The sequence below is a fragment of the Apium graveolens genome, chromosome 1 (assembly GCF_009905375.1).
Source record: "Apium graveolens cultivar Ventura chromosome 1, ASM990537v1, whole genome shotgun sequence".
NCBI lineage: Eukaryota > Viridiplantae > Streptophyta > Magnoliopsida > Apiales > Apiaceae > Apium > Apium graveolens.
In genome coordinates this window covers 167,363,999-167,376,797 of record NC_133647.1, presented here as the reverse complement: position 1 = coordinate 167,376,797, position 12,799 = coordinate 167,363,999, and the positions used below count along the sequence as shown (strand labels likewise).

Genomic DNA, 12,799 nt, shown 5'->3' with positions numbered 1-12,799 from the left:
ATATGATAATGTACTTTTCACTATGATTTTAATTTCAATTTCACGGGAATTCATAAGGTGGATCCACACAAAATTACATTATAAAAGTCCACAAGTATGCAAATTATTCTTAGACACCCTCGCAAAAACATATGAATCAAAACAACTTACTAACATCTATAAACATTCAGTATCCACCATAGATCCTGGACTTATCAACCTTTATAAAACTAAACTCGACTTGCCAACTTTTAAAAAGTAAAGTCGACTTGTCAAATGATTTCACGAAGTTGCAGTAGAACATGCCATGTGCAATTCTTCTCACAAATATGATAAGTTAAAATAAGTACTGTGTGTACTTAAAGGAACTGCACATTTCATAAATTCACAGGAGTAGTCACATGCAAATGTTTCAAATTGATTTGACAACTCAGGTTATGTTCTCAAATCAATGACACAAATGGATACTTTCATCTTTAAAATTATTGCCCCAATGACATCAAATATTTTCACATTCTTAACTACACAACTTCATATAACATTTGAACAATGTAAAACTTTGCCTATAAATATATGAAAAACTATAAGTCATCAACTACATTTTCTAAACCCCCCCTTTCTAGTAATACTTTTTCTAAATTTTTAGAGTTCTACACTCGGGCCATGGACAAGGGTAAGGGACACGCAACTTCTGATATTGTGAATAACGGGGAAGTTAATTGGTATAAATGGACTGAATCTCAGGCAGCTACTGAAGCAAAACGAGCAGAACTATGTCTTATAAAACAATTTGTTAGAAGAATGAGAGGTATACGGGCCGCACAAGGGTATGTCGTCCGTGACAATGAACAGTTTGTTGGCTATGGGGAAATGCACTTGAAGTTTATGAGGTCCTCCATCGAGTATGAAGAAAACATAAACAAGAGTTTCAACGCTGGACACATTTCCAAGGAGGAACATGACTATGAGTTAAAGCAAATGTGCAAACACTACCACTTCATGGAGGACGAGCTTGAGATGAGAAAAAGGGAGTACGAGGATGACATCGAAAAATGTAGGGCTGAAAGGATACGTGAAGAGGAACAACAGTGGGATATAAAATATGCAAAATATATTGTCAAACTAGGGGATTTTTCTCAGGGCCACGATGATGCTGGTATGGCTACAACCATCTGTCATAGCACAAAGGGCCCCGACCCCTGGCCATCGCGTCATACACGACCGAGTACGTACGCCTCAACCCACGGACATGGGGAGGGAGGTCATATACATACATCCCCTCAGATACAAGAAGATGAGGATATAGATGATGAGATTGCTAACAAAAATGAGGACACAGAGTTTGATCAATACGTAGTTAATCTTGCGGATGACTAAAACATTTGAGAGTTTCTTTCATTTTCCCATTTTCAGTTGTAATATATTTTTCTCATTCTATGTTTACTTAATTGATGTTCCCTAGAATTGTACTTTGTTCCACATTTCAATGAAAAATGCTCTTATCTTCACATTTATTTGTCTACAATATTACATAAACTTTTGTACTAATTGTGATAATGTTATTAAGCTACCCTTCATGAAATCTGATACATTATTCAGATTTGCAAGTATTTTTAAACTACCGTGTATTAATTATGATAATACTTATACATCCATGAATACCTTTCGGAGACACAATCGTTTGAATTACATATGTATGTCTCATCAACCAATTTGTAGCAAATTCATATATTTATATTTTTTTAGTTATATTATAAATTACCCACTTCATCCAAATATTTTCCTTATGCTTTCTTACCATTTTCGGGTGGTTAAAAACCTTTTATTCAAATTTTTTTTCTTAGTTTCAATTTTTTTTTGTCAAAATAGGGTACAACTATTAATATATAAAGTTACAATTTTTAAATTTGGGAGTAAATAACTGTATTTACAAAAAAAATAAAATTCACTCTTCCTTATAATAGTTCACATTTCCTTCTAAGGAAGCATGTTCGGGTACATATAAATATAGCTTCTTTAATTTTTTTCCCTAATTTTTTTTAACAACTAAAAGTAGTGTACTTTTACTACAACATTAAGCAAAAAAAATTTAACATTATAAAACTATGTCATGCTTTCTAATACTCTTAAAAACCTTATTACAATAACAGTTAGAATGTTATTACTACATCATACGAGCAACAGGAAGACACAAAAAAGAAAAACAAGAGCCATATTTGTACAGCAGTGGCCACTGGCCAGTACTTGTAACTGTTTACATCTCATCTGGCTCTGATCCCCCACTATAAGCAGCATATTCAGAGAAGGGTACAGTATGCGTGCCTGTTAACATTTTGATCTCTCCGGGTCTACTTACTGCATATGCCATGGCTATTCATCTTACAAGCTATTTATAAATCGAAATACATGTGCAGTATTTAATTTGTTAATAACTTTTAAGATATGTCAAATTCTCTAAAAAATTGTGTTTTATTATTTTTAGTAGGAAGTCTAATATAATTGGTTATACAGAAATTATCAAAAATATTAATTTTGCTAACTTCTTTTGTGATTTTAATATCTTCTATTTTTTTTCTTAAACTACGGACTTAATCAAAATCAAACAGATTTGTAACGAATTTGTAACTAGTTGAACGGAGTTTCATGTATTTGCATAAACTCTTCAAATGTTGCATGCAGTTAATTCCGGTTGTAAAAAATGGTATTTTTGTAAAAAAAAATTGCAAATAGTATTTTTGCAAATTAAAAAATAATTTTTATAAATATTTTTAAAATCGACAGTATTTTTGCAAAAAATATTTTTAAATTTGTTATTTTTCAAAAAAAAACCCATAGTTATATGTCCTCTTAGTTATTTTTTCTTGACAAATAAAATATAATATATTCATCAAAATTATTTAAAGATAAATGATGTTTACATATCAATGTTTAAAATAGAATTAAAAATTTTGAATTCTTTTCATAATAATTTTCAAGTTTAAAAATAAATTTAGATAAAACATTCAAATGTTGCATGCAGTTAATTCCGGTTGTAAAAAATGGTATTTTTGTAAAAAGAAATTGCAAATAGTATTTTTGCAAATTAAAAAATAATTTTTATAAATATTTTTAAAATCGACAGTATTTTTGCAAAAAATATTTTTAAATTTGTTATTTTTCAAAAAAAAACCCATAGTTATATGTCCTCTTAGTTATTTTTTCTTGACAAATAAAATATAATATATTCATCAAAATTATTTAAAGATAAATGATGTTTACATATCAATGTTTAAAATAGAATTAAAAATTTTGAATTCTTTTCATAATAATTTTCAAGTTTAAAAATAAATTTAGATAAAACAATAATGTGCCCAAAGTTTGATTTGAATATTTATCGAATATTATCATAAAAACTGTGCTTTTATCTACCGGTCGGGCCAGATTTACACTTTTGTGAGGATTGAATTTAAGTTGAACTTTTTTCCCTAGGGGGGAGCAGTTACATTCACAAATCATTAATGTATGCATATAATTTCATTATAAAATATGCCACGTTTTTATCGCAAATCATCCTATCTACATATGTCCCTTTATGGCAAATCATCCTATCTACATATGTCCCTTAAATGTACGATTGTTTCTTGTGATGAATTTACAAGAACTTACAAGTCATACAAATGATAAGTTAATCTATTATATGGACCACTAACATACAAATTTGAATTAGGCACAATCTTGATTGATTTCATTTTCACGAAAGGACAATTATTAAGGGATATATTTTGTACTTAATAGATATTGGGGCGGGCACTAGGAGGAAAGGTACGAAGAGCAACCACAGGGTGGGACATTGGTGTTACTAAGATTTATCTCTCTCCATCTTCCCAGCTGTTCTCTTCCTTGAAGATGCCTGCTTTCTTATCCGTGATCGAATGCCATTGCGATGAGGTGTGTTCGTATTAACCCTATTTTCACTTTCTTAGAACTACATGGTTGTCAGTCACGGGCCTTACCTTTGAATAGAACATACTTGGTATATTTAGCTTTCAAATGAACGATTATCACTGCTCTAATTACCTGGTATAAGTCGGGTATGGGAACTCCCGCCCAACACTGAGGTCGTGACATGGTCAGAAAAGACAGGGGTGGAGATGTTCAAGTACAGCGATCACATTCTGGGGATCCAAGGTCACCCTGAGTATAGTAGGGACATTCTTCTACACCTCGTTAAAGATGATATTTTGAATGCAAACATTGTATTTTGATTTGTAAATTTGCAGGAGTCTTACTCTGACAAGGTCAAGTCCGGACTGGCTGCAGCTGAACCTGATAGAGATGCATGGAAGAAGCTGTGCACCACCTTTCTCAAAAGAAAATTGTAATAGTTTGCATTAAAGACAAACTGGAATTAAAATAAGATGAAACTTTTCCATAAAATTCTCAGTAGTTTGTATCTAATGACCAATAAACCAATATTATTATTATTCTATGAAAATGCCATAAGATTTAAGTTATTATTTCATAAATTTTCATCAGAAATGTTATGGAACAATATGGGCCGCTAAGAAACAAATATACTCAGAGCAAGACAAGTGCCACAGCTATATATACTTTCTAGTTCCTAGCATTACTGGAAAATTTTCCTCTGCAGGTGATTGCCCCGGATTTGCATACACTCTTCAGCCTGCAATTTTCATAAGAACCAACAAATTGGCAACAGCAGTACGCGTAGTAGCTGCTCCCTAATTGGTTCTTATATATTTATTAATAATTTAATGAAATTAATTCACATCTACCAAACTAAATGTCATGTAAACCAAATTAATATTAATAGGCATATGATGATCCCGCTGAACCTTGTTTTGATGCAAAATATCCAGAAGAGAAACAGTACTCTCTCTTGCAGGACGAACATACAATCCAACTGTTGAAATATAATATCACGTGTTTTCCAAAAGCTTAAAAGATACCATCCACCATCCACTAATTGGTCCATTACTAAAAAAGAAATAAAACTAAGAATCACATCATTAAACATCAACGTGCATCAACCTGTCAAGACATTATTTTAACAAATATTCAGTAAAACATGTTTTGATATAAATATGGCATGTTTAGAGATTCACATAGAGAAACAAAAGACAAGTAGATAACAAACAAATAAGGCCCTTCAAGTCTCCTCTACTACATTATGAGGGAAATGTACATGGCACAAACTTACATCGGAACTACTTCAGGAATCACAGTACTAATACAATGATGCATTACAGTTACAGTTATGTCAGTCAAGTGTCTATATAGTTATAGTATATACACCAGTTAACCATCTTCAAGTATCAGCAACTTGCGTGTTTTTTCATTAATAACTAATATAACTTCACAGCGATACTTTTCAGTTGTCTTCCCTATATTTAATCTGCTTTTCTGACATCATACCCATGTCATAAGCAGATCCTACTCTGAATAATCTCTACGCGAAGGAAAACATGGAATATTATCAATTCATAAAAATCTTCTAATATCCTGTTCGACAACAAGAATATCTAGAGTAAGAGTATGCCATCATCTCAGTAGTCTGAGTATAGTCACTTACTAAATTTAAAATTACATAGAGCTCCATCTTTTTAACTTCGCTGCCCCGTATTGCAGTACCAAAAAGGACACAAAGAAAGAATTTGTACCTTAATTAATTTCTCTTCCAAATCTTCTTCCAACTCTTTCATCTTGCTTTGCAGAGCTTCATCATCTTCATTTCCGAGATGCTTCATCACCTGTAACTTCCCTTTCACTTCTTGAATTTCCATCTCCATTTCTTGTTTTTCATCTAGCTCCTTCTCTAGTCTCAGTATGTCTTTCAAGGCCTCCTTCGCTCTCTGAGAATACGAATACCAAGTCAAACAACCGCAAATAAAGAAATTTATTTGATCTGCTTTTTTGAAATTATACCCATGTCAGTAGTGAATCCAACTCTGAATAAAGTAAAAAAGACTAAGCCTTTTTATAATCTACACGAGCAAAACATGGTGATAGTAACACAAACATCTTCTAATATCCTCTTCGACAACAAGAATATCTAGGGTATGCCATAATCTCAGTAGTCTGGATGGTCAGTTACTAAATTTAAAAGTACCTCAGTGCTCAATCTTTTGACTCCGCTGCCCATTATTGCAGTACCAAAAAGGACACAGAGAGAGATTTTGTACCTTGATTAATTTCTCTTCAATTTCTTCTTCCAACTCTTTCATCTTGCTTTCCTGAGCTTCATCATCTTCATTTCCTAGATGCTTCATCACTTGTAACTTCCCTTTCAGTTCTTGAATTTCCATCTCCAGTTTCTGTTTTTCATCTAGCCCCTTCTCTAGTCTCAGTATGTCTTTCAAGGCCTCCTCCTTCGCTCTCTGAAAATACCAACTATAAACACAACAAATAGACTATACGCGGGAAAAACAAGCGACAATATAATATTGGGTTTTGCAGATCCAACAGATTAAAGTAATAAAATGCGCATATTATGGAACAGTTAACACAATAAAAAATAATGCACATCCAAAGAATAATCATTACATATGATCCCCTAACAAAAACATAGCCAAATGTATATTTTGCACAAACTGAAGTACCAAACACAATATAACTTGATGTTTTGTGAATAAACAAAATCAGTCATTCAAATTTACTCATCAGATAAATCAATAGTCTGTATAGTCAGTTAATAAATTTAAAAGTACCTCAGTGCTCATTCTTTTAACTCCTCTGCCCCCTATTTGCAGTACCGAAAAGGACACATAAAGAATTTGTACCTTAATTAATTTCTTACGAGCTTCGTGATCCTCTTTCTCTTTCAATTCTTCTTCCAACTCTTTCATCTTGCTTTCCAGAGCTCCATCATCTTCAACTGCTAGATGTTTCATCACTTGTAACTTACATTTATATTCTAGAATTTCCATCTCCAGTTTCTGTTTTTCATGTAGCTCCCTCTCTAGTCTCAGTATCTCTTTCAAGGCCTCCTCCTCCTCTCTCTAAAAATACGAATACCAAGTCAAAATGGAAGACCAGAAGTGTTTAAAAGAGAATAAACACTTCAAATTAGAGGCAAGTAAAAAGCCATAATTTGTTGGATTCTTCATATAAGGTGGTATATAACCTGCAGCTCCTCCAGCAACCTTAAGACATTTTCATCAGCCTTTTTTTGCTCCATTGAAGCTAGTTGAAGCGAACTGTTTCTCACATCATTCTGATAAAAAGAGTCAGTGAACTACCAGTTAACCTAATACAGAATAAAATACTTTCTAAGCCCTACTTAAAACTTAGTGCAGCCGGAAAAAGAAATATGTAATTCATAAGGTTTTTCCTTATATCCGAATACCTCAGAGTCACTTATCACTGACTGTTCAGAAGAGCTAGAGTCCATCTACAATTGAAATTTAAAGAGTATATGTTGTTAGAATTTATGCAAATTTTTAAGTAAAGAGACAAAATTCAGGGAAAGGTTATTATTAATTAATATAAAAAAATAGATAAGATACTGAAAATGTAAAAAATGAAATAGAACACTAAAAGTGACTTCAAAAAGCACAAATTTGGTAGAGTATACATAACGCTGATATGAAGTATAATTGATAGACACCTTTTGTACACACATACAAAGGTGAACTGATATTGATAAAAATTTAACGTAGACTTATCTTCATACTCCAAAATATGAGTACCAACTATCAACATGTCCAACAGCTATAGGGGGGGGACAAGCGAAAATCTTATTTTGGGTTTTGCAGCTAAGAAGGACAAGATGCAAACCAAAAAAATCCAACAGATAAAACTAATTAAACACACGTTCTGGAACAGCAAACACAATAAAAAAATAATGAACATACGGTGAATATTCAGTATATATGATACTCTAAGAAAACATAGCCAAATATGTATTTTAGACAAACGGAAGGACCAAACACAATATAACTTGACGTTTTGTGGATAAAAAAACAAAATCAGTCATTTAAATTTTACTCATCAGTCTGTATAATCAGTTAATAAATTTAAAATTACATTAGTGCTCAATCTTTTAACTCCGATGCCCTGTATTGCAGTACCAAAAGCGACACAGAGAAAGAATTTGTACCTTGATTAATTTTTTACAAGCTTCTTGAAGCTCATCATTACTCTGACGCTTTTTAATAAGAAGAGTCTGATTCAAACTCTTAACATCATTCCATTGATCCTCTTTCTCTTTCAATTGTTCTTCCAACTCTTTCGTCTTGCTTTGCAGAGCTTCATCATCTTCATTTCCTAGATACTTCATCACTTGTAACTTCCCTTTTGATTCTTCAATTTCCATCTCCAGTTTATGTTTTTCATCTAGCTCCCTCCCTAGTCTCAGAAAGTCTTTCAATACCACCTCCTCCTCTCTCTAAAAATACGAATACCAAGTCAAAAGAGTAGACCATAAGTGCTTAAAAGAGAATAAACACTTTAATTTAGAGACAAGTTAAAAAGGCGTAGTTTGTTGGATTGTTCATATAAGGTGGGTACAAACCTGCAGCCCCTGCACCAACCTTAAGACACTTTCATCAGCCTTTTCCTGCTCCATTGAAGCTAGTTGAAGCAAACTGTTCCTCACATCATCCCAAATAAAAAATGATACGTATACAAAGGATAATCAGTACATATATATGATACCCTGAGAAGACATAGCCAAATATGTATTTTGCACAAACTCAAGTACCAAACACAATATAACTTGAAGTTTTGTCCATAAACACAAAATCAGTCATACAAGTGTTACTCATCAGATAATTCAGTAAATACAAGAGAATAAAAATAAACGATCAAAAATTAACATTTAGGCTTAGCTAACATGTCAACCAGCACACATAATAAAAGTAATGCATTCAAACACCTGAGGATACCAGAAAATAAATATACAATATCCGGATTTGAAGCTAAAAAGGGAAAAAAAATACTAATACAAGCACCTAAGAAATATGATTTGTTAAAATAATCTAAAGAACACAAAGTGTGCAGCGAATTGTGGCGATTATTTACTCACAGATACATCCACAAACAACAAAATAAGAGTACTATCACATATCAAAAATACTAAACACCGAGAGAACATATCCGGAACCTCGAGAAATATCAAATTTACACAAAGTTCAGCACCAAGCACAATATTAGCAAGTGTTTTGGGGTCAAAATCTCACATCAATTAGGGTTTCGCAGTAAAAAACACAGAAACTACAGGAATGTCTCACTAATCTACTAAATCGGGAAATGAAATCCGAAAACATAAACAAACACTATTTGCAAAACCAGAAAAAAGTATAAAAAAATATACAGATTCTTTAAAATCATACATATACGAGTAATGTGTGTCTACAACGAAAGCAAAGAGTTATTTACAAAGTTACGTAAAGGTTATAAGTGAAGAAATGCAAAGAGTGCAGCAAATTGCGGCGATTATCTACTCTCGATGTATCCACAAACAACAAATCACAGTATTATCACACATCAAACATGCTAAACGCCGAGAAAAAAAAATCCGAGTTGAAAACCTTAAGAAATATCATTTTTACACAATATTAGCAAGGCTTTTGAGGTAAAAAAACACACATTGATTAGGTCTAAAACACAGAAACAACATTTATTATCTGACTAATCTAACAAATCGGGAAATAAAATCCAAAAACATCAACAGATTATACTCTTTATAAAACTAAAAAAAAGTGAAGAAAAAACTCACAGGTTCTACAAATCATACACACACGAGCAAGTAAAGTATCAAAAATAAACGCACAGAGTTAAGTAGAAAGTTACGTAGAGCTTTCTCGACGAGATTATAAATAGAAATAAACAACAAGCTAGGGTTTTTTAAGTAAAGAAATGCAACTACCTCAAAGAAAAACGATGGCTAAAAAGATCAGTCGCTCTCTTTTCTCCCGCTCTCGCTGTAGAGTGTTTGTAATGATAATAAAGGTTGTGTATAGTATTTATTAAGTAGGAACGAAGCAAGAGAAACGTGGCAGCGTCTCTTGAAAATCGATGAAATGAACGGGGGGACACTTAGGAATTCGAAACGTCTGATTTTTTCGGGAACACTTCTGCATCCAGGTCGTATGTCATTTTTATGTTGAATTATTTGGTGCATAGCATGCTGTCAATATTCTTCTGTGCAGTATTACTTCTCTGACTGTCTTGACTTGTACGCAATAAAATTTTGACTTCATATGACGTTTCCCATATTCACGTTAACTCATTATCCCCATAATGCCCCTGTAATATGTTCTGAAAAATTATACTCCCTCTGTCACTCTGATTTGTTTACACTTTCCTTTTTTGGATGTCCCATCCAATTGTTTACATTTCAAAACTTTCTAAAAATAGTAAGGTTTTTATAATTTTTAAAATAACTACATCCACTACTTCTCTCCACTATACCCACTTTATACATATAATATTAATCGGTCCCACTACTTTACTCACTTTTTTAACTTTCCTTCACTATTTTATCATTTTTCTTAAACTCCGCGCCCCACCCCTTAAACTCCGCGCCCCACCCAAATGTAAACATTTGGGAGGGAGGGAGGGAGGGAGTAGATTTTTAGTCTGCCATGTATTAGTAGTATTTGTCTGGGTCCTAATAACGGATCATGCACGTGTTCAATTGTTTTGTGCTCAAAAATTGTTAAAATTTCATACTAGTGTTTAAAATTTGAGCTGTGCAATCACTTCATTGTTATTGTAAATCCTTAACTTTACATATTAGTATTTGAAATTAATTACATACGAGGCTAGAGTGGCCTTGAATTCCTAAATGGTTCTTTAAGTATTTTATATTTAACACTTACAATTAAACTATCAAGAGAGGCTTTATGGTCGTTAGACAGAGTCTCGTACTTCAATATTCCGAGTATAGACTCTTTTTCCAGAAAACTTGATATGAACTTGGTCGGAGTCTTACAATTCAAATAAACAAGACTCGCTTTGAGTGCATATCTTGTGTCGCGTTTATTAGCCACAAACTCTACAAGAAAAGTAACCAAAGTCGCAATATACCTAAACAAGTAGTTGATCACATATCATATGTTAATTTTAAAATATAATATGCTAAAGTAAAATCATGTTATCATACTAAGCTACTAAGTACCTGTTTAGTAATTTTAATGCATATTTTATACGATCATGAATATCCGAAGATAGCAATTCCCTTGTAATTTTATCCACTACAAGAGAAAAGGCCAATTGTGACAGATTTTTAGAAACTTTCCATCGAAAGTTCATTATATGACGGAAAAGTAACAGGTTGTCATAAGACAAATTGTGACTGGCCAATTTCTGTCACAAGTTTAATATTTTATTAATATATTTGTCGCTCATGTAATAATTTAATATTTCACTTTCCCGCTATCAATTTTGACGTTGGTATTCATTCCCGCTAAGATATCTTGTGATAAAAATAATAAATTTTCGTCATAAATTAAAACTTGCGACATAAACTTAAGTTTGTCTTAATTTACATTGTGACGAAGCTTCCGTCGTAAATTACTTTACGACAAATTTTACTAATTTCCGTCGTAAGTATAGTTTTACGACAGATTATGTCACAAGTTTACCTTTCCACATTTAATGTTCAACGAATGGCATTTAATCATTTGACTCAAAAAATATTATTTTAATCCAACTTGCGACGAAATCAAAGTTTTATCGCAAAGTTAATTAGTTTATTCAAAAAAAAGAAGCAGTAGCCTCTCATTTCTTTTCCTTAACTCCTCCTCACAAAGTCACCACCGTTTTTTATCATTTTGGAGCTCAAGATTCACCAAATATATTATTTTACTTCATATCCTCATGCATAAATGTAAGTATTTACTTTAGTTACATGTTTGTTTATTTAGCCTTTTTTCCATATTATATTTTTATTTTCTCAATGTTTAGTCTATTTATATGCATATGTGATGGATGTCATGCTATATATATGTATTTGTAGATGTCTTCTAATTGTAGTTGGATTCACCATCATAATCAAAGAGGTGAAAAAGGTCTTAGTCAAGATTTTATAAAAGGGATTGAAAAATTTATTAGTTTTGCGGAGCGTAATTGCAAGGAAGAGGATAAAAGGATTAGATGCCCATGTTGTAATTGTCGTAATTTTACTTTGAAAAGTGTTGATGAAGTTATATTCGATATCGTGTTTAATGGATTTCTTCAAAATTACACATATTGGAATTATCACGGGGAAGGTGATGATTTGCATTCTAGTGAAAATGATGAAGATTCACATTCTAGCGACTCAAGTGAAGAAATTGATGATCAAAATGATGTATTTGACCCCTACGAGATGTTAAGGGATGTAGGAGGATTTGGTGATTGGAATGACATAGATTCGGACCATGAATCTCCGAGATTTCGTGGTCTGAAAAATAATGTCGGGGTCCCATTATATCACGGGAACACCAAGCATACAAAGTTGTCTTTTATGAGCAAATTGTTACATTTTAAAAATTCTCATGGATGTAGTGAAAGGGGATTCAATGAGCTTTTGGGTCTTATTGGGGATGTTTTGCCAAAATATCATAACTTACCTTCTAGTTACCGGGAGATCAAGAAGATGGTTAAGGACTTGAACTTGGGATATCAAAAAATTCATGTGTATGAGAATGATTGCATGTTATTTTATGATGATGACAAGGTAAGGGTGCAATATTTGTGGCATAAGTCACTATAAATTGGATAGAGAGGGAAGTAAAAAATGCATTCCAAGGAAGATTTTGAGATATTTTCTACTTACATCACGATTGCAGCGATTGTACATGTCATCCCGTACTGTTGAGAGTATGAGGTGGCA

At 32.6% G+C, this 12,799-nt stretch overlaps 1 protein-coding gene across 2 annotated transcripts; it reads right to left on the bottom strand.

Moving 5' to 3' along the window:
• Positions 1–4,803: 4,803 nt before the first annotated feature.
• On the bottom strand, positions 4,804–10,089 carry LOC141721799 (uncharacterized). 2 transcript variants are annotated; one of them, XM_074524917.1, is made up of 9 exons: positions 9,848–10,089; positions 8,492–8,564; positions 8,078–8,365; positions 7,325–7,369; positions 7,103–7,192; positions 6,759–6,977; positions 6,162–6,356; positions 5,640–5,831; positions 4,804–5,010 (listed from the first exon to the last, which is right to left on the bottom strand). In XM_074524917.1, the coding sequence occupies exons 2-9, from the start codon at positions 8,543–8,545 to the stop codon at positions 4,996–4,998; spliced, it is 1,098 nt and encodes a 365-aa protein (XP_074381018.1). In that variant the 5' UTR covers positions 8,546–8,564; positions 9,848–10,089; the 3' UTR covers positions 4,804–4,995. The 2 variants fall into 2 exon arrangements, with proteins under 2 accessions (XP_074381018.1, XP_074381020.1); XM_074524919.1 differs by lacking the exons at positions 4,804–5,010; positions 7,325–7,369 and having other exon boundaries at positions 5,051–5,831.
• Between the last annotated feature and the right edge of the window lie 2,710 nt (positions 10,090–12,799).